This window comes from Eretmochelys imbricata, chromosome 9 (assembly GCF_965152235.1).
Source record: "Eretmochelys imbricata isolate rEreImb1 chromosome 9, rEreImb1.hap1, whole genome shotgun sequence".
In the NCBI taxonomy this organism is placed as follows: Eukaryota; Metazoa; Chordata; order Testudines; family Cheloniidae; genus Eretmochelys; species Eretmochelys imbricata.
Window position 1 is genome coordinate 84,583,105 of NC_135580.1, and position 23,137 is coordinate 84,606,241.

At 40.4% G+C, this 23,137-nt stretch overlaps 1 protein-coding gene across 1 annotated transcript in view; it reads right to left on the bottom strand.

Annotated features, from left to right (window-relative positions):
* TMEM164 (transmembrane protein 164) overlaps positions 1–23,137 on the bottom strand; it is an 84,479-nt gene that overhangs the window by 42,057 nt on the left and 19,285 nt on the right. The window contains exon 2 of the mRNA XM_077827298.1: positions 194–243. Coding sequence (XP_077683424.1) covers positions 194–243 — 50 coding nt within the window. The remainder of the gene's footprint in view (positions 1–193; positions 244–23,137) is intronic.

A 23,137-nucleotide genomic window follows, 5' to 3' on the forward strand; every position in this document is an offset into this window, starting at 1 on the left:
AACAAGCCCTGATTTAAGTCATGTACACTTTCAGACAGCCTTCTACTTTTCATTCCAGCCAGCTCTGGGCTACAGTGCATGACACACAGAGCCCAGATATATAATTTTAAAACATAGCTGAAGTCAAAGCATTACAACCTATATACATTATGCAAATAGATAGGAAAGCAGTAAGAGAGAGAACTGATGTTACCTGAACAGAATCATTGCACCACGACATGGGGGACAGGCGAGGAGAAAAATCTGAAATATTAAACAAAAAAAGCTGGTTATCGATATGATTTTTTAAAAATTAATTTCCTCAACATTTCTCTCCTTCTCCCACATGTCACAGATAGTCCATCCAGTCAGAAGTTGTTCCAGCTACAGCAGGCCTTTGTACCAGGAAAGGGTTTAAAAATATTATCAAGCTAAAGATTCCACACCACCTTCACATAGATCTGAGCAGCAAAAGTGGCATCTAAAACTTTCTTTCCCCAAGTCCAAAGGGCTCAAGTCTGATGTCCAGGCCATCTCTAATGCTCCCCCATTACAAGAGCTCCTCAAATACTGTTGCTGTGCAAGAGCAAACTACATCATTATTAATTATTTCTACTGTGATAGCTGCCAGAGCTCCAATCAGCAGCAAGGCCCTGTTGTGCTAAGTCAGGGATTCCCAAACTTGGTTAGCAGCTTGTTCAGGGGTAAGTCCCTGGCGGGCCGCGAGACGCTTTGTTTACCTGAGCGTCCGCAGGTACAGCCGCTCACAGCTTCCAGTGGACATGGTTCACCATTCCCAGCCAATGGGAACTGCGGGAAGAGGTGGCAAATACTGCAAATACTGAAGCTAGTTATCTAAGGCAACAGTGGTGACTTTCCAAAGCACTGGTATGAACTGCAGCAGTAAATGGATATACATTTCCTGAGATCAAGGATAATGCAATGATACTGGAACAGCAGACAAGGTGGGTAAAAATTGATGATTTTTAAGAACAAAAAAAAAAAATTGGATTTTTTAGTTTAAATTAACTAGGTTTATTTTTTAAAGAAAATCAAATTTAATATAATTTAAAATTAAATTTCAAATTGACAACCTATGGTAAGGCCTAGCCTTCTTATAATATATTAATATAATTTAAATTAAATAAAAAAATGATATTAAGTAGTACGTATTTTCTGCCAAGTTTTAAAGACAGTCAAATTACTCAACTGGTGGAAGTTGTAGTAAGATGAGGCCCTGAAACATAAACCCTTGGTATCAGGTGCCTGAGGCCTGAACCAAAGGAATGGTCAAGACTTTGTTAACATAAAGCAAAGTTAGCTGTGAGCCACAGGCAGGCCCTGCTCAAAAAAGTTGACAAGAAGGCGGCTGCTAATTGGATGTATACACATATCTAAAGGGTATCAAGCACTAATAGGATAAACATGGACCAGGATGGCAACAGAACAGTCCGGTACAAACACAATCCACAGAAATAATGAGGAACAGGCTGACCCATCCTAAAAGACAGGCTCAAAAGGATAATATGATGGATAGACTTGTTTGTTCGAACCAACATGTACTAGAAGAGAGGCAGCACCCCAACACACAGAGTGATTGTACCTCGATACGTCAGGAGTGATGTATAACTTGTTTGTACCTGTGTATAAGAATGCAACCCCGAGTGGATGTCTTTTTCTGGCCTAGTGGGCAGTGGAGAATCCCACCACTGACTGAGCTGGTCCATTGTCAGGGAGCACATATGTACTAGCAGAACTGTAGACATCTGATCCGGGGAGCTAGAGACTGTTTCGTTTGGCAATAAACCTGGCCGGATGCCTTCGTACCTTATCGGAGTCTGTGGTCATTGGGTGGTTCACTCGAGATCTGCTGTGCCAGCTATCTGTGCAGAGCTGGGACAGCACACAGGGAGAACACACACACGCACAACTGTTATCAACATTGAACAGAGTAGAGCACCACACCGGTGACATTTGACAACAGATGTCACTGACAAGTCACCCAGGACCTGAGTCTCTAAACCAGCTTTTGACAGAAGTAGCCTATTCTGCAGGTGCAGTAACAATATTTTCATCTCGGTTTATTCAGTCAATTAATTCATTTCAGTCAATTAAGAAAACAATTGGGAGTTGAAAAAAGTGGGAAAGCTTGTTTTCTCTTTTCCAATCTATGAATAAAAACTAGGTATGAGAGGATGACATCTACTAGTTCTAAAGTCATCATCCCCCAGTGCTGGAATTCAAATCCAATTGTTCAAATATTTTGCATCTTAACCAGGATACAAAGTGATTAATATCACTAGCGGAAAGAAGAATTACATTTTAACACCTATTGCCTTCTGGTGCAACACACACAAGCACCAAACTAGCCAAGATCTTAATATAATTTGGACTGCAGAACAATTCAACTTCATTACTTTGCCCTCGTGAATAGAGGGCATCAGTGGAAAATATCTTCTATTTGGTTAAAAGGAGGATCCAATGACTTCTTTTGTTGCCAGGCCAGTACTCCAAATATCAAATTGCTCTATGTGAGAACTCTTTCTCCGAAGTGAAATATCAGGTATATTCAGCAAACATACCTCTCTCTGGTGCTGCAGGGCATGCCTGGTATATGCACCTGGTAGATGTTCAATTTAATTACTACCAGACCATGACCATGCTACAGCAACAGTGGGAAGGTTAAACACCACAATATTATGAACTGTGTCATTAGAGTCTGAAAGTGAGCCTTTAACCAGACAGCTATTGGTACAGTGAATATTTGGATTCCAATGCAGGTTTTTAACAGGGTAACATACACTGGATTATTCACTCACTCAAGTTATTTGCTTCATTCATTCTATCAAATGAATGAGTCTCAGTTACTGTTTGGAGCATTCAAAATCTCATCTCAGTCAGCAGACAGAACGTTTGTGGTTGCAAAGTACAAAAAAGATATCAATTAAATTTAACTGAAAAGGCCTCAAGTCACTTACTTACCAAGAAACCTCAAAACCAAATCAGAATTTCTTGCATTAAAAAAAGCAAATCATTTCACTTCACTATGTTAACAATCAAGTTAATCCAATGGCTGCGTAGGAACAGTCCAATAACTGATGCTTTGTGTGCAGAGGCAAAAAAAGGAGCATATTTCTTCGATGATATTTTCCCGCATATCAGTTGAATAGCATATAGCCCCTGTAGGACTCTCTCACATACACACACACACACACACACACGCCAAGGATTAGGCAGATTCTGCTTTGAATTAAACTTTCCAAAATGGGTTTAGTGGCTGCATTAGCCTACTGTCTGTACCGCAAAGATACTCATGTTGCACAAGGGAAATATTAAAATACTAAACTAGCTCCGTGGCCTTTTATCGTATTTTACCCCAGCAATCTTGACATGTTATACAAAGTGACACAGACAGAAGAGAGTTCTTGAGCAGAGCAGTTAGACACATTTTAAATCTATCCCAAGACACTAAAAAATCCAAAACCTTAAAGAGCCAGCGCTCGGGGCAGGGCAGGGGCAGTGTGCAGAGCTGCCGTGTCTCCGCCTAGGAGCAGCTGGGACGTGCCACTGCTTCTGGGGAGCCACATGAAGTCAGGTAGGGAGCCTGCCGACGCCGCACCAACCGGACTATAAACCAGAATTTCAATGAAGATCAGAAATGCCGGTTTATAGAGCTTTCTGGATGGTAAAGGGCCAGATAACACAGCTTTTACTGTAGTAGTTAAAGCCATACTGTTGCAAAAGTGTGGTAACTTAGTCAATCATTCTGCACAGGTATAATTCATAAAGTCAAAATGGCTGAGAACTTAAAAACTGGACAGTAACACACCTCAGATGTGATGACTGAACCTGGTGATACTCTAAACAAAAAGAGCTCTCAACCATACTTGCTGTTATTTCCATTGCTTCACACTGACTCAGACATTCTAGGTTTCAAAGCGACACCGACAGAGTGACAATCCTGGCATATTATACCCAGGATCAGCTGAGACTTGAACTCTGGGGTTACAGCTCCAAAAGCAAAGACCTGTCACTTGAGCTAAAGAAGCACTCTCTCAGCAGACAGCAGTTGTAGATCTTTTATCCTGTCTCTGTTGATCACAAACTAGGGAGCAACATTATACACATACAAAACCAGTGCATTACACACAAACTTTGGGGTGTTTAAAGTCTGGATCCAAATCTGAATCTTGCACTTTGAGTATGGTTAGAGAAGCGCTCAAAACCAAAAGGGTGGTGGGTCCTCTGGGGGAAAGCCTTGATTTTTTCATACTGCAATAGAAGCCTTCTTTTCATGTAACATTTAAGTTTCTATGTAACGAACTTTCCTCTTTTTGAACAAATAAATTCATTTAATTTAAGTGGGCTCTATCATGCATTGTTTTCAAAGAATATCTAGGCACTATAACAGCTTTGTTGGCACTCTCAGCTGGGAATGAGACTTCAGTAGTTCAGCAGAGGCCACAAAATAAATTGGCAATAGAAACTAGACTACTTTACCTGCACCCTAGCAGTGGGACTTTGATGAGGCAGTGGAGAAAAGGAGTTTGCTGTGACCACTCCACAAATGGTGTGTTTTCTGCATCGGTACAGTATCTAGACCTGCCCCGGGACTTTTCCCCAGCATTGAAATAAATACACAGTTAAGATTCTTCCATTTAGTTCAAACTTGTTAGAATACAAAAACAAACGATTAAATTATGCAGCAGCCATTTTCTAACATATCCCTCGAGCACATTAAAATCAATACAAGATGGAACATGGCAAAGGCACGAGGTTAGAGCCTGAGCACCTGCCAAGGAGTTGAATTTGTAGGAGGGAGATCGGAGGATGGATTTAACTCAATCCCTCTTGAGCAGCTAACCACTTTGCACCTTGTAAGAATGTGCCCCTAACAAAACCAAGAAAATGCCTCAGAGAAATAAAAGACTAGTCTGAAAATCTGCCAACTTGAAAAAATATTCAGTTACCTCAGCACCCAGTTAGTGCCTTCTCCTTCTGCAGGAGAGAAAGGCAGACACAGCCACTACCACCACCCCAAGGAACTGAGAGCAAATCTGACTGATATCCGACAAATCTTCATACGTGTTTAAAAAGTGACATTTCTTCAAAGGTATCAACTCACAGGTGAAATGCTAATATGATTTTTTTTAAATGCTTGGGGTTGGCAATATTGCTCACTTCAGTGAGAACTGAGGGTATTCATCACCTTATAGGGAATGGTCCTTCTCCAGCCTCATGAGAAGCCTGTGAAATAAAAGACACGTTTAATTTACATCCAGGTCTCATCACTGTCTCCATTAGAATTGAAGTTTTGACCCATGGGGACAACTTCCCAAATGACAGAAGCTAAGAATCCTCTAAAGAATATTTTGTCAAAAGCTACTGGCCAAGGACAGATTCTCTGACCCAGCAGATGGTACAAACCACCCGCAAGATATTCCAAAGCTTGCAGAGGGTATTTTTTTTTTGTTATTTTAAAGAAGCACTGGGTATTCTGCGCTGATTAGCGTTGTCATAGCCATACAATTCACAAGTTAACAGTTCAATATGTTAAAGCTGGTTAACACAGTAGAAGCCCAATCATTCATGAAAGGTTAGAGAAAGCACAGCAGAGATAGGGGAAGGACAGCAGAATTTTGATAGGAATATGTATTAAACTTCTTTTAAATGCATGTTATCTATGTGAGAGGTCAAAATGCCTCACTTCAGTCAATTGGGTTAATTTCTACTTTGCTTAATTGTGCACAGTCTGTATTTTATTTACCAATAAAGCATATTAAACCCTACAATTAGGCACCAAGACTCCTGTCCCTGCAGTTACACAAGCCAATGGAATTACTCAAGTGTTCAAAGCTAAGCGTGTGAGTAAGATCTTGTAGCACTGGGGCTATAATCACTGTTTCCTTAAGAGGGATGTATCACATTTGCACAGTAGTGTCTTTGGAAGAGCCATTTTTAAAGCAAGCATCAGACAGAGACAAAACATTTCACATCCCAGTCCAAAATTTTAAGGCAGCCTCAGCCCCTGAAAAGGAGGGTTCATGAAAATAGGTGACCAAAAATTTTCTTAGCAATTCCAAGCCATAGTAATATTCTAATTAATTTACCTTTGGTCATGCATACAAACTTCACACACCTATTTCTTAAAACAAGAGAGTCCTAAGCTAGTGATTGGGGCACAGGACTAGAGGTCCCCAATTTATGGCCATAAGGACTGACTCCCTATATGACCTTGGGCAAGTCACAAAGATCTATTTTGTGAGTTGCTGAGCAAATCCAGAGTGCCCTCAATTCCCAGTGATGTTGAGGATACTGAGCACCTCTTAGAAGGACAATGCTCAGCACCTTGCAAGATCGAACTCAACGTCTCCCCTACAGATGCCCCAACCATTCAGAAGTTAATGACACTCCTCCCACTGCACACAGAGGATTGTTAGGATTAATGTTTGTAAAACACTGAGTAATAACGCTCCTGGCATGTTTCACCTTTACGCTAAACATTACACACTTCCCCACTCATGTTTAGTTATTGCTTCCTTTGGGAATTTTTTAATCCCTCAAACTGCGGCCCAGACCATTTTTCCCATGGGGACCATGACAACTTTCTGGACAGCACTTAAAGTGCCTGGATTTTCCTCTAGCCACCAAGCACATTAAAATTTGAAGTACATTTTCTTACTTGCATTTGACAGAGGGCCTGTAATTTCCCTCCCCTGCTAAAAAAGTATTCTGAAACAATATTTCTAGCCCCTTTAGTTTACTTTAAAAATGTATTTTGAACTGATGGTCTTAATGGTAGGAATTTATCATTGTGGTTCCATGTACCTTGTGGTTTCGTTTCCCATACACTGCATGTTTAAATTGATAGCAGTTTGGCAGAAGGCAGATGTCACTTGAGGAGTAAAGTTGATGCCACATGTTGCACAGGAGACACACAAAGCACTCTCCCAGTGGAGACTTCACTTTTGTTTGGTATTTCCCTTAATCTTAAAAAACAACAAACAATATATGTATGTGGTTGCACTTTGTATATGGGAAACAAATGGTCAAAAGAAAAAACAGGCCATCAAACTGGACCAGCCATTTCCTATTGTGGCACACACTGCAGAAAGATCCAATTACTTAAAAGTATATGAAACATTGTAACGTAACTCTCTGTAGGATGGCCGACTTCCACCAGAGAAGAACAAGAAATGGCATCTACTGAAACAGTTCTGTCACTCTAGTAATTACAAAGATTGATCTCCCAGCCTGGGCATATAGATCTAACAGAAAATACATTCACTGCAATAGAGGCAAGTAAGGAAGTATTTTCTTAAGTAAATACAGAAGAGAACAGAATTCACTGCTTCTCATTTTCAGGTCAGCCTCTTCAGCAGGAGACAGAGCTGCAGGGCTTTATGGGGGTTACTGAGGCCTTTGATATTTTTAGCTTCGCAAGTCTCTCTCTTGGGACTGACCTTTTAAAGCAATGTGTATGTGATCCCCCTCCCCACCTTCCCAAAAGTGCAGATTTACCTAGAATGCCCAATATGAACATTTTAAAATAATGGATGTAAAACACATACGTTTAGACACATTATTTATTTTCAAGTCTCATGTCAATTACATACTTGTATAGCATCTTTCACCTTAGCATCCAAAGTGATTAACAGACTAAGCTTCACAACCTCCTGGCAGAGAGCTGGGATGGTGTATAGGCAAAGGTATCATAGGATTGGTTTTAAAATTATAAATGATGGCATAAGTACCCTCGGCTTGCTATCTGCTCAGTCTTCTGAAAATATCTAGTTTTTACTGGGTATCCTCAAAGGTTTAAAGACGGGTATTTATATACCTACTCCCATACTGGCATAGTCACTCACATACCAGCAACTTGATACCTATCCTTACAGCAGGCAACAGCTCCATGGTACAGTAAAGTAAACAGACACAGAAAGTCTTCTACCAAGTGGCGTGGCAGTGTGTACGCATCTGCAGTTTGAGCGCAGAAAGCTGCTTTACTTCGCAGAAACTTGCCAGTGCAGACAAGCCCTTAGTCTGGTCTGCCATGCTTCCTTTTCCCAGATCAAAGGTAATCTAAGTCACAGGAAAGGATCCTTCCATTTGAAGACAGATGCACTGTGCTCTACAGGAAAATGAACAAACAGGATCAAATTCGGTTTGGCTTTTCACCAGCATAACAGAGATCAGTATCTGGCCCCTATTATTACACTCATAAATCAGCCAAAGAGGAGCATCATCATTCCATGTCAATTCTCCTTCCCTCCCAAGCAAGGAGCAGTAGCTGATGGAGGAAGGCAAGCAGAGAATGCAACCTTGGTTTCACTATCCTCCAGTAACACACAGCAGAAGGCACATTTCAGGGTGGCGACGATACTGTCAAAATGTCAACCATCCATTTCCCAAGTACTGGAAGAGCAGCATTTTTCAAAACGTACTTTCGCTGCTTGTGGGTACCTGGGCAGGAGTGACTGGGTGGGAAGAGAAGGATGTCAGAAAATGTTACATTTGCTATTTAAAGAATCCCCTGCCAATTCCCTTCCTTTTTAAAATCACTAAAAGGGGAATACAGCTACCTAGTTATTCAGCTCAGAGGAAATATGATTAATTAGGAAGGATGGAAGGACGGATGGACGGATAGATGGAAAGATTATTTTTGTAAACTCTGAAAATCCAAGTGTTCAAGAAATGGGAAGAAAGAAAGAAAACCCAACGTACTCCTTGACAGGACAACAAATGTATTTAGATAAAAGCCAGTGACTTTGTGAACATCTATTTAGCTGTTGTATGTACAAGCTTTGTATAGGGATATAGACAGTCAGAGGGTGGCCTTCAGCAGCAAACATATTCTTTACTAACAGATGCATCAGCTTTAACAGTGGTAAAAACCAGGACTCAGGCTATACAAGTCTCCAAACTAAGCTGGCATGGGGTGGGGGAAAGCCAGCAGAGAAAGAAGAGAAAATCCAGTGGAGGGTGGGAGGCCTGAGCAACAAGGAGAAATGATTTTATTAAACTGCACAGAACTCTGTTAACAAAGTCGACACATAAACCAAAAAAGAAGGTCATCCAAAGCAAGAAAATGCCGCATTCAGTCTACCATCAAGCCTTACGCACCCCCCCTTAAATACCACTCTTCAGAAACAGATATTCTGGGGGGGTGGATGTTTGTTTTTTTTAAAACCATGAATAATTGCAAAGGAACAGAAAACAGCTGGATGAACAGATCATAAACAAACAGATCATACTCAATGAATCTCTCTTCCCTCACCCCTACCCTGTTTCACTGCTTACAGAGAGCCAAACATTCTCAGATTTGTTATTCAGAATTAACCGGAAAAAAATTCAGCAAATTCTTCTTGGTCTTCAAAAAGTTTAAGGATATTCAAAGGTCATGCTGGTAGTCATATAAGTCATGCGATACTGCTTCTGTTTTCTGGTGGTTAATTACATACATCCTAACAACATAAATTGAATATCAGAATGTAAAATTTTGATTTTGCATTCCTGGTTATACAATTGGAAATTTGCTTCCATCAAATATTTAAGTTTGAAATTTGTCCTTCATATTTATTCACACCAGTAAAGTTTGACTGCTAGAATACTTGCCAAAAGCAAATGTAGTAAAAGTAAATTTATTTATTGTTTTGAAATATATAATAGGAAAGTGATTGCAGTATTCATCTAGCTCTTCTACTAACAGCCCAGCATTTTTGTATTTGCTCTGATTTCCTTGTCTTTCTGAGGTTCGAGTAGCCCCTTTACACCATTTTCTCACTGTTTGCTCTTTATAGCACTTTGTGCTTTGATTGTCAGGTCAAATTTGGCAAAATAGAAACGTTTCCATTACTTGTTTCTCCAGTCCAAATACAGAGTTATTTAAATAAGTGTCTCCTGCAGTGTTTGCAAACAAAGCACTGCAGCAATGGGCCAGTGGCAGGAGATCTTAAAAATGAAGTTGACTAATGACTTTTAAACAAGTGTGAAACTGACTAATCTACTCTCATTAACCAGGCTGAGAGATGGAAAAACTAAACAGAGCACTGAACAGTCAATTAAAATGGAAAAAAAACCTGGAATCTAACATTTAATACCATATTTAAGGTAGTAAGAAAACATTTTTAAACCTAACAGTGCCTCTTTAATGCATTTTGTTTTCACATTTTACAGGTCTTTTTTGGTGGGGAGAAGGAGGCCAAGTTTATTATGTAAACTGGCCTTTTTACTAAAGTGGCACTATTATAACCTCCACATACAGGGAATTTAGAGGAGCAACTGCATGAGGCATTGCATTTGGAAACTTGTCTCCAACTTATTACCAGGCTATTACTTAAGAGTTTTCCAATTGTCTATTTTAGGAGTGTTGCTAGATTTAAAACTATGCTGTTGAATGTAGATAGCAAGAGGCTGGAGAATGTGCTGAAGCCTGGACTAAGGCAAATCTGATCTAGCTGACTAGGCCTTCTATATATGTCACAGGTCATGAAAAACTCTGGTGTGGGGCTGTCCATTAATCGCAATTAACTCACACGAGTAACTCAAAAATATTAACTGCGATTAAAAAAAATTCATCGCGATTAATTGCACTGTTATACAATAGAATACCAATTGAAATTTATTAAATATTTTTGGATGTTTTTCTACATTTTCAAATATATTGATTTCTATTACAACACAAAATACAAAGGGTACAGTGCTCACTTTATATTATTTTTATTACAAATATTTGCACTGTAAAAATGATAAATAGTATGAGGTGAATTGAAAAATACAAGTACTGTAGTTCAATCTCTACTGTGAAAGTGTAACTTACAAATGTAGATTTTATTTTTGGTTACATAACTGCACTCAAAAACAAAACAATGTAAAACTTTAAAGCCTACAAGTCTACTTGGTTCTACTTCTTCTTCAGCCAATTGCTAAGACAAACAAGTTGGTTTACACTTACAGGAGATACTGCTGACAGCTTCTTATTTACAATGTCACCTGAAAGTGAGAACAGGCATTCACATGGCACTTTTGTAGCTGGCATTGCAAGGTATTTATGTGCCAGATATGCTAAACATTTATATTCCCCTTCATGCTTTGGCCACCATTCCAGAGGACATGCTTCCAGGCTGATGATGCTCATTAAAAAAAACTGTGTTAATTAAATTTGTAACTAACCTCCTTGGGGGAGAACTGTACGTCTCCTGCTCTGTTTTACCCACATTCTGCATATATTTCATGTTATAGCAGTCTCGGATGATGACCCAGCACACGTTCATTTTAAGAACACTTTCACGGCAGATTTGACAAAACGCAAAGAAGGTATCAATGTGACATTTCTAAGGATAGATACAGCACTCGACCCAAGGTTTAAGAATCTGAAGTGACTTCCAAAATCTGAGCGGGATCAGGTGTGGAGCTTACTTTCAGATGTCTTAAAAGAGCAACACTCCGATGCAGAAACTACAGAACCTGAACCACCAAAAAAGAAAAATCAACCTTCTGCTGGTGGCATCTGACTCAGATGATGAAACGGAACATACTGAACGAATGGTAAGAACATGGCTTGACATGACTGCAAAAGAAGATTCTGTGAGCAAAAGCCTTCTCTTAGCATCGGACAGATGGCAGAGGTGAAACTGACTGGCTCCATGCTGCGTGTATGATCAGTACTGATCTTTGGGTCAGCAAATATGTCCACTTGAAAGCAAACAACACTTGTAGAACATCCTGAGTGGAGCATGGGCTGACCGGGGCATCTTGACCCTGTTGAAGGACATCATGCAGGAGGCTGAAGTGAATGATTGATAAGGAAGTGAATGTGGGTTAATGTTCAGTTGGCACCACTCTGCAGTCTCCTCCTAAAGTATTAATTCAGTAAAAATTAGTAGCCACACGCCCACTGGGCACGCTTTTAAGACATGTGACTCCTTTGAGGAAAAAAAAGTATAAAAATCAAACAAATTAAATTACTGTTGGGGGAATTCCTTAATCGAAATTTGAAGATGCTGCTAGACAGAGTAGCCAAAACTCTGCTCCGTGGGCTCGAGTAGGACTGAGAGCCAGAGGGGTCTCCAAGCAGCCAAGGCCTTGCCTCGAGGGAATCCAAGACAGACCAGAGGGCTGAGGAGACCAGATGTGGAGAGACATCATCATCCATAGAATTTGGTAACCACCTTCTCTGTTTGCCAAGCAGGGACTGTGTGAGGTTAGCACAGAGCCTGTTTGTGTATGTTTGTGAAAGAGAGGCTCACTAAGAGGAACATATAACTCTTAACATATAGTTCTTTAATGTCTAACACAGGAGTTATGTGCTTAATGTAACCCTTTACTGTTTGTGTAATTCCTTTTCAAATAAACTGCAGTGTATGCAAGTTAATTACTGTGGACCTTTTTCACTGGTATGACAGTAATCTTCTCCATTGGGAGCCATTAAAGATCCATTCAGTGGTAGTAGCCCCCTGGGGCCAACACCGGCTACCACAGTGCCATGTGAACTGTTCTCACTTTCAGGTGACATTATAAACAAGACATGGGCAGCATTATCTCCTGAAAATTGTAACCAAACTTGTTTGTCTGAGCGATTGGCTGAAGTAGGACTGAGTGGACTTGTAGGTTCTAAAGTTTTACATTGTTTTATTTTTCAATGCAGTTATTTTTTGTACATAGTTCTACACTTGTAAGTTCAACTTTCATTATAAAGAGATTGCACTACAGTATTTGTTTTAGGTGAATTGAAATATAAACCATTTCTTTTGCTTTTTACAGTACAAATATTTGTAATCAAAAATAAATATGAAGTGAGCACTGTACACTTTGTATTCTGTGTTGTAATTGAAATCAGTATATTTGAAAAGGTAGAAAATATCCAAAAATATTTAAATAAATGATATTGTATTATCGCACGATTAATTTTTTTAATTGATTGACAGCCCTACTCTGGTGACAGACAGTGTTGGTGTAAGAGAATTTCTAAAAAGAGCAGCTCAGAAAGTTTCTCCATTGGTTTCCACTTAAACACAAGAGCTCATTTTATAAGAGAGTTCTTGGCTGGGTTTTCCAAGCTCCTCTGAGATTTGATGGATCTATATTTTTTCAGCTCGGATCTCTAGTCAACCACATCTGGATTGTTCTGCATTTCAAAAATCCTCCAGCGACTAGTGGTTCTGAAGCTCCCTACTGCTATTCTCCAAAGGATGAAACGCTTCTTCTGAAAAATATATAGACCAAAGAGTACAACAGTATTACTACATCTAAATTAAAGGTAATTTTGCCAGTTGCCTTTTTTCAGACATTTAGACCTGGATTCCATCTGTCTATTAGTAATGTTACCACATCTACTAGTGAGTATCCATACTAGATGGGGGAAATCCAGTGATTTTTTTGTATTATTTGGCTGAATGCCAGCTATAAGTAGTTTCACTTTTTGGCACATCTTCCAGGAACCAACAAGAGCTTCAAGCTCTCCTAAGACTAAGTTTCTTATCTCCATTTTACAGGTGGTTAAATTCAGTGAGAGAGGTTAAGTGACATGGTGAAGTCACAGTGAGTGAATGGCAGAATAAGAGTACAACCCAGAAGTCCTGACTCTCAATGCTCTACTCTTAACTACAGTACTAGATTACATTCCCTTTCCTATCTATCAGCAGATAGGCGGGCTTTAGAAGTCAATCAAAACCTCATTTATGCAACACTTTCCTTTCTCAACAGCTGAGACTGAGAGGCTTGTTGTGACGGGTCTGGGCCCTTTGGAGTGTCACCTGATGTGCTGGGGTGCCACTAAGTCAGCCTATTCTGCCAACCTGGGCAGTTTTTGTCCCACCTTCCCCAACACATTAGTCAGCAACGCTTATCTAACACTGGGGAAGAAGTAACCTACTAGCGGCAGAGAGCTTGTGCAGATTATTTTCACCGTGGAGCAAGGGAATAAGGAGAGCTGTGGCAAGGCTGACAACATCTATCCTCTAATTGTGCAGGAAAACCTACGGTGTTGAGAATAAAAACATGCTTTTGGGGACATTCCAGTGCCATCTTCACTCGTATTGAGGCCTATATTCCATTCTATTATCACTGACAAATGTATACAGAGAAACCCTTTTTAATTTAGCTTCACTAGAAACAGGTGGGGAAGGAAGAGACACGGTCAAACGTAGAACAAAAACTGGTAAGACTATATTCATACTTCTAGAGCGGCACTAAAAAAAACAAACCATTTAAGTAACTAGCAGGTCCTTTTAACTCTATGATATAATTAAAAAGAGGAGGCAATCGGGCACGGTCCTACTCATGTATCCCCTGCATGAGCCACAAAGGAGGGAAAGGAATCCCCACTCTCCTAACTGCTAGAAGAGAGAAAGCCCAGGAGAGAGGTTAAAATTCATGTTCAGATTCAACAATGTCACCTTTACCTTTCAAATTGTTTTTTTTTTTTAAGTTCATATTTTGAGACAAACAAAATTGTAGGCTCAACAGCTTGACACAGACAGGTAGCAATTTAGAGTTTATAACTCTTGTATTATTTAACAGACTAGAACAGCCAGTTTAAAAGAATACAGGTTGTATTTTGACAGTCATCAGTTTGACTATACTGTGGGTTGCTTACATTAACATGGACCACTTTGGGGGAGACGAAATGGAAAGAGGAACAATGACATCTGAGAGAGAGAAAATCTGTACTTCCTCATATCCCAGCCACCAGCAGCCCTTTTACTCTGTAATGACATGTGCATCACTGCTCCTTTACTTTGCTTCTCACAGGCTGCCCTCCTACAACAAACACCCTTTGCCAGTACGAGTCTCCCACTCTCTCTTTGTTTAGACCCCCCTTGCAAACATTTCTTCTGCAAGATCCACTAACTAACTCCTATCAATATTATCCCACCCTCTCCCCAATTTAGGCGTTTCCCAGTGTTTTCTTGTCAGATTGTGTTTCAGAATGCAACCTCTTTGGAGCAAGAGATGGTGTCTTTATTCATGCCATAAAAAGTGCAAGCATACTGCTGGTACTGAAACAAATGCTTAATGGAGTTGAAGTTAACATACGTATATGGTATCAATAAAAGACATTTAGTTCTCCAGTGCTAGATCAATCATTGACTAGATAAACATTAATAATGCAAAAGATTATGGAAGAGTAACTATCCACTGAAAAAGTACTGGGTAACTTTCTCCAATAGTTTAAAAAGCAACTTGGTCATCCCTCTTCTCAAGAAGCCCTTATAAAATAAAACAAAGATTACCCAAGCCATACCAAGCTACTCTACCACATTATGCAGCTTGAGCTGCTGGGATAGCAAATTGATCCACAGGCACAAGAGTTCATTTATCCACTAAACTTAACCTCCAAGCTACATTTGGGGAAACACTTGCATGTGTTCAACTCTTCTGTTTTTCTTCTCTGCAAAATCAGCATGCATTTTAGTTACTCTAAATGAGTCAAACCAGAGCTACATTAAGCATTATTTTGTTTTTTAATTTATTAAAATAAACTGCCACTTGCACATCCCATTACATCATTAACTAACTAATCCTCACAGTACCCATGTGGGGGAGTGGTAGATCCATCGTGTTGCATGTGGCCGATTAATGGCATGCGAGCTGTCTCATAGGAGAGTAAAGTTTACTTGATCATGAATAAGGCTACGATTCTGTCACAGAGGTCATGGATTCCGTGACTTTCTGGGACTTCCTCTGGGGCAGGGCTAGAGCAGCTGCCAGCCCCGGGGCCGTCAGAACAGTTGGCTGGTGGCCAGCCCCAGGGCCACCGGAGCAGCGGCTGGGGTTGGGTCAGCTCCCTGGGGCTGGAGCAGCAGCGGTCAGCCCCTGCCGCAGGAGCAGCAGCAAGCCAAGGATGCATTTCTTTTGTTCCCCCCAGGGTATTTTTAGTAAAAGTCAGGGACAGGTCGCAGGCTTCCATGAATTTTTGTTTATTGCTTGTACTAAAAATACCCATGACAAAAGCTTTAGCCTTACTCATGGACTAAACGGCATCATCTGCAAACAATGGTGGATAATGCAAATAATCCACACAAGCATTAACATGAGTCTGGAAGACTCAGCTCACACCCCATTCATGAAACATACCACCTATTATTAATTTACTACAGCTAAATCAATCAGGTTATTCTCTCCTATGACTAATGGACTATTTGAATTAGGGTCAATCTCAGTATAACCTCAAAAAAAAAAAAAAAAAAGGCTCAAGTGAGAAAGTACACACTGTGTGAGAACAGAACTGGCCACACTTTGAGGATGTTTGGATGCAGCATCTGTGTTTGGGCCCTTACATCTAGTACCCAACAAAACAAAGACAAGGCCAAGATTTACAGAAGTGTGTGTTTAAAATTAGGAACTTAAAGATAAATTTTTCAAAAGCACTTACCTGACTTCGGAGTCTAGATCTCACTGAAAGTCAGTGGGACCTAGGCACTTTCTAAAATGTTACCCGAAATCCCCAGTTAGGTATTTACATAAGTGCCGGATACTCAAAAAGTGTTCAGCAGTCGCTTAATTTCTTAAAACAAATAAACAAACCGCTTATGTAGGTGCCTGTACATGAACTCAGGCACTTCTGAAAATTTTACCTGAAGTCCAATTGACTTTCAATAAGTTGGAATAAGAAAATTATTCAGATAGGTTGGTTTTTTCCTCCTGAAGGAGAACAGTTCTGGCTTTTCTGAAATCTCTCTTTTCTAAATATCGTTCCAACAAGATATTTAAACTATGACACATCCCAGAATAAAGATTCTTTAGTGACTATCCTGCACTTAGAGAAGGAAGGCAAAGCTATTGCAGTTGGCAGAAAGCTAAAAAACAGACTAGCAGACAGTTTGATGATTTTATACCATCCTGAACGAGTGTCCCGGTCCTTTTAATATAAATGGGACCAATAGACATCAATGGAGATATCCAGAAGTGAGTATGGATTTTTAAGAGTTGAACTAATATATAGTAACCTAATATCACTGAATAAATAATGTGAGACTTTCAGAGTCTGAACAGCCCAGACAAAGCCCAGCAATGTGCAATTAAGGGTCTGCATAGTATTTGCTGCTGTTCTTACCCAACTCTTTATCACTGTGTTGGCTTCCCAGTTCTTTATTCTCAGTGGTTCTTGTGCCAATTTCAATAGCACTTTTATATTACAACTGCTCCTAATCCATCTCTCTTTAGATTTCTAACATTGCTCTTAAGATTTACAGTAGCTCAGTTCAGCAGTAGAAGTGAACACAATTGCTCTTTATTTTCTGTTGAGTGCCTTTGGCCTCCCCAACCGAGTTATCGGTTGCATACTTCACAGACAGCAGCATGCAGGCCTCCAGTGCCCATCTCAAAGAAGTTGCCTTTATGGCACGATTCTACAGACCAGCTTAGAACAGAACCCTGTATTCAAACACTGAAACATTTACTGCAATTCAAACAGAGCAGAAAATGTGTCTTAGCTTCTTCTTACTCTAGTTCACTCTGAGCACATGAAATGTATGGGAGGCCTGTGTGTGAATGAATTACATGTAATATGTTGTTCTCAGTCCTATAATCTATTCAGATCACAAAATTTAGTTGAAAATATGGTTCTTTATTAATTGCAGAATATGTCCTTGTCCCAGCCCCCCTCTGGCTCCTCAACCCAGTCTCATTATCCACTTCTCAGGCTTTTCATTCCCATGGCAGGCTCCCCCCTCCCCTCAACTCCCAGTCTCATTGCCCAGCCAGTCACAGTTCCCCCATTCCCTGCTTCTCACCCAATCTCTCTCACCTATCCTGGCCCCCAGCTGACACTCCTCCACCCGTTTCCCATCAACTCTGGCTCCTCCACCCCAGGCTGCTTGTCCCAGGATCTTTCCCCAGCTAATACCAGTTCTGATGAGGAGATGGCGAAGATCTGCCTCTCCTTTCTTCCCACTGAGGCTCACTCCCTGCCTCCTTCCCCTATCAGTTCCAATCCCCCCCATCTTGTCATCCAAGCTCAGCAGTTCCCACCACCACATACTAGCTCACAGTACCCAACTATTTCCCAGCTGCCTGTCTCAGTTTCCCTCTCCCACTTCCAACCAGCCTCGAGGCCCAGTTTCCACACAGTCCCTCTCTTCCCAGGCTCCTTGTCCTAAGTCATTACCCCTGCAAGTCCAGCTCTTGTCCACTCTTTATTCAAATCAGACAGCTTCCTCCTCCCTCCATGCTGCCTGAGCCCAGTAGGTGCAGTCATAGAGCACAGAAGCTCTCAGCTCAGGTGCCTGGACCCAGCACAGCAGCCTCAAGCTGCATTTGCAGGGAAAGTTTTGTTCAGCACCAGGCACATGCTCAATGTGGAAGGAATCTTCAGAAAATTTAGCTGCTAAAATCTAAGTCTAAAAAGCATGTGAAAACTGCAATTTTTTCAAAGGCTTATAACTTGGCAAAATTTGGACAGATTCTCACAGGGTAAACAAAATGCACATCCCTGAAACAAAGTCCAACTACCTGCCAAATTTCACATTCCTGCTCCAAAGCATGGGGGCACTACAGGTTTTCACAGAAAAGGTCACCAGATTTTTTTTTTTTTAATGTATCAACACTGGCAAAACAACATTTTCCCTAGCCTCATTCTCAAAAACATCTGAAATGTTCTGGTTGAAATTTTCCAAAATTCAACCTGAAGCATATACCTGGCATGGAAGTTTTCAGCCTAAATGGTTTGGCAGAGTTAGAAGCAACTGAAAACAGGATCTTATAACAGGAGGTGTTGGACAACTTTAAATGGCTGTGCTACCAGCCCCATTTATAATGCAAATGTTTTTAGTTTCTTCTTCTCTTGTAACATCGTGACAGAACAGATACTAATCTAACTGTTGGTCCAGTCATAAAACATGGGCTTATGATTACAGAAGTTAGAGAGAAAAGAGACCCACGGCCAGATCCTCAGATGGTGTACACTGGTGTAGCTCCACTGAGGTCAATGGAGTTACACCAATCAACGCCATTGAGGACTTAGCCCTTACTTATTTCTCTCCCCGTCACTGGTGACTACTAACACTACACTGACATGATCTATTTATTTAATCCATCCTCAGAAGGGGAAAAATGTATTTCAGAATGTATTTGTGGCTTGGACTTTTGCTTTCAATACCATTGCCTTTTCTTTCTAGGTCTGGTTCTCTTCAATTTTATTATCTCTTTCCTGGCCTAAGCCACGGTAGCGTTCCAGCCCCAGATCCTCAGAACTATTTAGGCACCTAACTACCATTGACTGTTTAAGCAATGGCTGTTTAACGGTTAATTACAAGGGTAGTTAAACACGGCAATGAATTACCTAGGCAGGTTATGAAATCTCCATCACTGGAGGTTTTTAAGAACTAGTTAGACAAACACCTGTCAGGGATGGTCTAGTCAGGGGTGCCCAACCTACAGCCCAAGGGGCATACACAGCCCACAAAAGCATTTCATAAGGCCTGCTTCAAAAACAATATACTAATAATATACTAATGGCCAATTCCAGGGCCAGCCTTAGGGAAAAACACCCTGTCTCCCATTGCCTCCTCACCAATCCCCCATCGCCCCTGGGTTGTGTATTTTTTACTGGTTTTTCCCCCCCCCCCTCGTTTTCTATATTTCTGATATACTTTTTATGCACTGATTTCTTTATTTGTTTTTAAATAGACAATACTATACATAGGAACAACTGTCCTAAATACATACAAAACAAACTGAACTTAAAATATAAATCAATATAGGTGACTATAAATCTTATTAAAGTATGTTAAAACAAGGTTGTGTTTAGGTTTATATGGCCCTCCTGTGTAATAAGATTGTAATAAGCATCACCAATCGAAATAATAGTCCTGCCTCAGTACAGGGAACTGGAGTAGATGACCTATCAAGGTCTCTTCCAGGCCTACAATTCTATGATTCAGACATTTTTTTCCAGTCACTTAAATTATTCAACTAAATAACTTTTTGCATTATTCAGCCAAGTTCTATTAGGGAAATAATTTATTCAATTGTTTTAATTTCCACTGACAAGTTACTCAAAAAATATACATATTATTCAATCACATTTCATTTTTAATCTACTAATTTCACTGTCCCAATTTCCCCAGAAGTTTGTTGGGATGACTATAGACTGACCAGAATGCAAGCAAAGTCTCGGGGAATTTAAAAAGGCAGGCATTCTGAGAAACACCAATAATAAACCCACTCAAACAACATTATATACAAATCTCTGTCTTTCCAGTAAAGATGGGGAGAAAGAGATAAGCATGAGCAAACAGGAGGGAAAAAAAGGTGAATAAACTTCTTGGCTATGTGTGACATCAATTGCAACAGATACCAACTTAATACTGGGCAAATAATGGTAATTAGATAAGGTAAATGCTCAGCACATTCGGATATTTGTTTATGATGAGTACATCTTAGTAATAACAGTAAAACTTTTCAGAGAAAATATCAATAAAGCTAAACGTAGAGAACAGACTACAAGTTTTACACAGGGCATATATTTTAGACCCTAAAAATTCAGCCCAGTTATTCTCCCAAAACCAGTATCATCAGTAGAGATCCGCATACATACTATTAGACTCATCCCTTATAAGAGAGGTACTGAATGAGGTTGGATTGCAAGTGTGTTCTCTCAGAAGAAAACTTTCATCTCCACTAACAGACTTGTTCATTACGGCACATACACCCTACCCCTAGCTTGAAACGCAATATAAGAAAAGTCCTGCTAGTTGCTGTGCGGTTGCTAAAATAACTGCATGGACAAAGTTATAGATGTGCAAAGCTTATGAGATATAAACTAAGAAACCTAAAGAGATTTTCCAAGTTCATTCTTTGGGTAATCTAATTTCCATCCCCTTCCGCCAACCTGAAGAAGAGCTCTGTGCAGCTTGAAAATTTGTCTCTTTCACCAACAAGTTGGCCCAATAAAAGATATTACCTCACCCACCTTGTCCCGCTAATATCCTGGGACCAACACAACTACAACACCACTGCAGACACCCTATATACATAGTATTTAAAATGTACAGGAAACCAACCTTCCTCTACTTTCTGTCTACCAAGGTGAGTTCTAACTGGTCCGGGTCCTCTTTCACAGCACAGAATCCAAATAATCATCTTATCTCCATTTAAAAAGATGACAAATATTTTAAAAAAAAGTGCTACAGAGCAAAAATCAGTGGCTATTTTCCCTCCCCTCCATCTTTTGTACTCTGACTACAGTATCATACCTCTGAATAAAATACAAATCATTTGTTGTCACAGCAATTTACTAATAAGAGAATTGGATCTGCTTTATGATTGTATCCTGCAGTGCATTGTACTAGTTTACTAAGTACAGCCAAGCATAATAGATAAATGTAGGAACTATAGCACAATAGAAATCTCACCATTTTTTGTTGAAGCAGAACAGTCCTGCTAGATGAAGTGGCCCAAGAAAGGCCACATCCTAGCCTAAGCCTATGCCCCATTAGTCTCTGTAGGTTGAACGACCATCTCACCAGCTAACACAATATTGGTTTACAGCATTAACAACTAAAATCCACCGTAATGACAGGTTTCAGAGTAACAGCCGTGTTAGTCTGTATTCGCAAAAAGAAAAGGAGTACTTGTGGCACCTTAGAGCCTAACCAATTTATTTGAGCATAAGCCTTCGTGAGCTACAGCTCACTTCATCGATGAAGTGAGCTGTAGCTCACGAAGGCTTATGCTCAAATAAATTGGTTAGTCTCTAAGGTGCCACAAGTACTCCTTTTCTTTTTGTAAAATCCACCTGGCACTGATTAATTGGCAACCGGGGTAAATATAATGCCTTGCAATTTCTAAAGCCCTTTTAAAATTTCAAGAATGACTCAGTTTCACTATTCTGCTGTAATGGTTCAGAATCAAACACAGCATTCCTCCTAGTGATAATCCTTCAACACCACAGGGAGACAGCTATTCTGGACATGTTGGGAGCACAATCACCGCAATATAGTCCCTATCAACTGCTAGTCTTAGTGTCTTAATCACTATAGGTACTGGCAAAACACCCTTACACCACAGCTTTTCAAAAAGGTCCAGCAGAAACCTGTCTTGCTGAACAAGGAGCTCCTGACCTCCATCTTGAGACGAGAACTTGACAACATCACCAATTCCTAGGGTCCTATAGGAATTCCCCATGGGAATTATGGGAGTTTGACTTTTTCCACAACTCCCCTGGGATGCCTGAAGACCTTCTGAAATCTTCCAGGCACAGCTACCTGAAGCAAGGACTTCTGGAACCGTGGAACAGGTATCCAGAAGACAGTGCAACTGCAGGAATGTAACAAAGTGTTAAGTGTGGACCCTGGACAAAACCACATTCTAAACAAGACAGCCAGTGTAGACATACTGTACCACTGGATCTTACATGTGTTTAATTATCAATAACTACATTGTCAAGTGTAGACAGAGAATATGTTTCTAGTTATCGCATCAGAACATTGTTGATCAAACTGCGTAGGCTGTACCACGGTCACTATTTAGTCCCCAGGTCATTAAATCTGGATGGTCTCCTCAAAAGCAGCCAATAACCACTTCTTAACTCATTTAGTAGCCCCTTGTCACAAAACAAAGTGCCTGTGAGGAAGCAAACTGAAATTATCTGGAATTTCAAGCCATGTTCATGTGGGGCAAAACATCTAGAACTTGGTAGCAAAATTCACCTCTCCCACTCTCTAAAAAAAGGGAAGGAACCCTTTACATGTTCCCTCTTTTTCATTTTCCTCTCTAGTCTTTCCCTGCCCCCTAAGAATGCCTGACATAGGTTCTTCTGAAGCCATGATTCTGGAATAAGCCAAAAGGAACACTGCAGAGTGACCAAAGCACTCATTCTACTCCTGCCCGACACTACAGTCCAGGGGTGGGCAAACTACAGCCCACGGGCCGCTTCTGGCCCATCAGACCTTTTTATCTAACCCTCAAGCTCCAGCCAGGGAGTGGGTTCAGGGGCTTGCCCCACGCCACCTGCCCAGTGCTCCCCTTGATGATACTACATCCGATGAAGTGAGCTGTAGCTCACGAAAGCTTATGCTCAAATAAATTGGTTAGTCTCTAAGGTGCCACAAGTACTCCTTTTCTTTTTGCGACTACAGACTAACACGGCTGTTACTCTGAAACCTAAAAGAGGTTAAAATTTTCAGGCAGAAAAGTGATCCTCTAGTTGAGGATG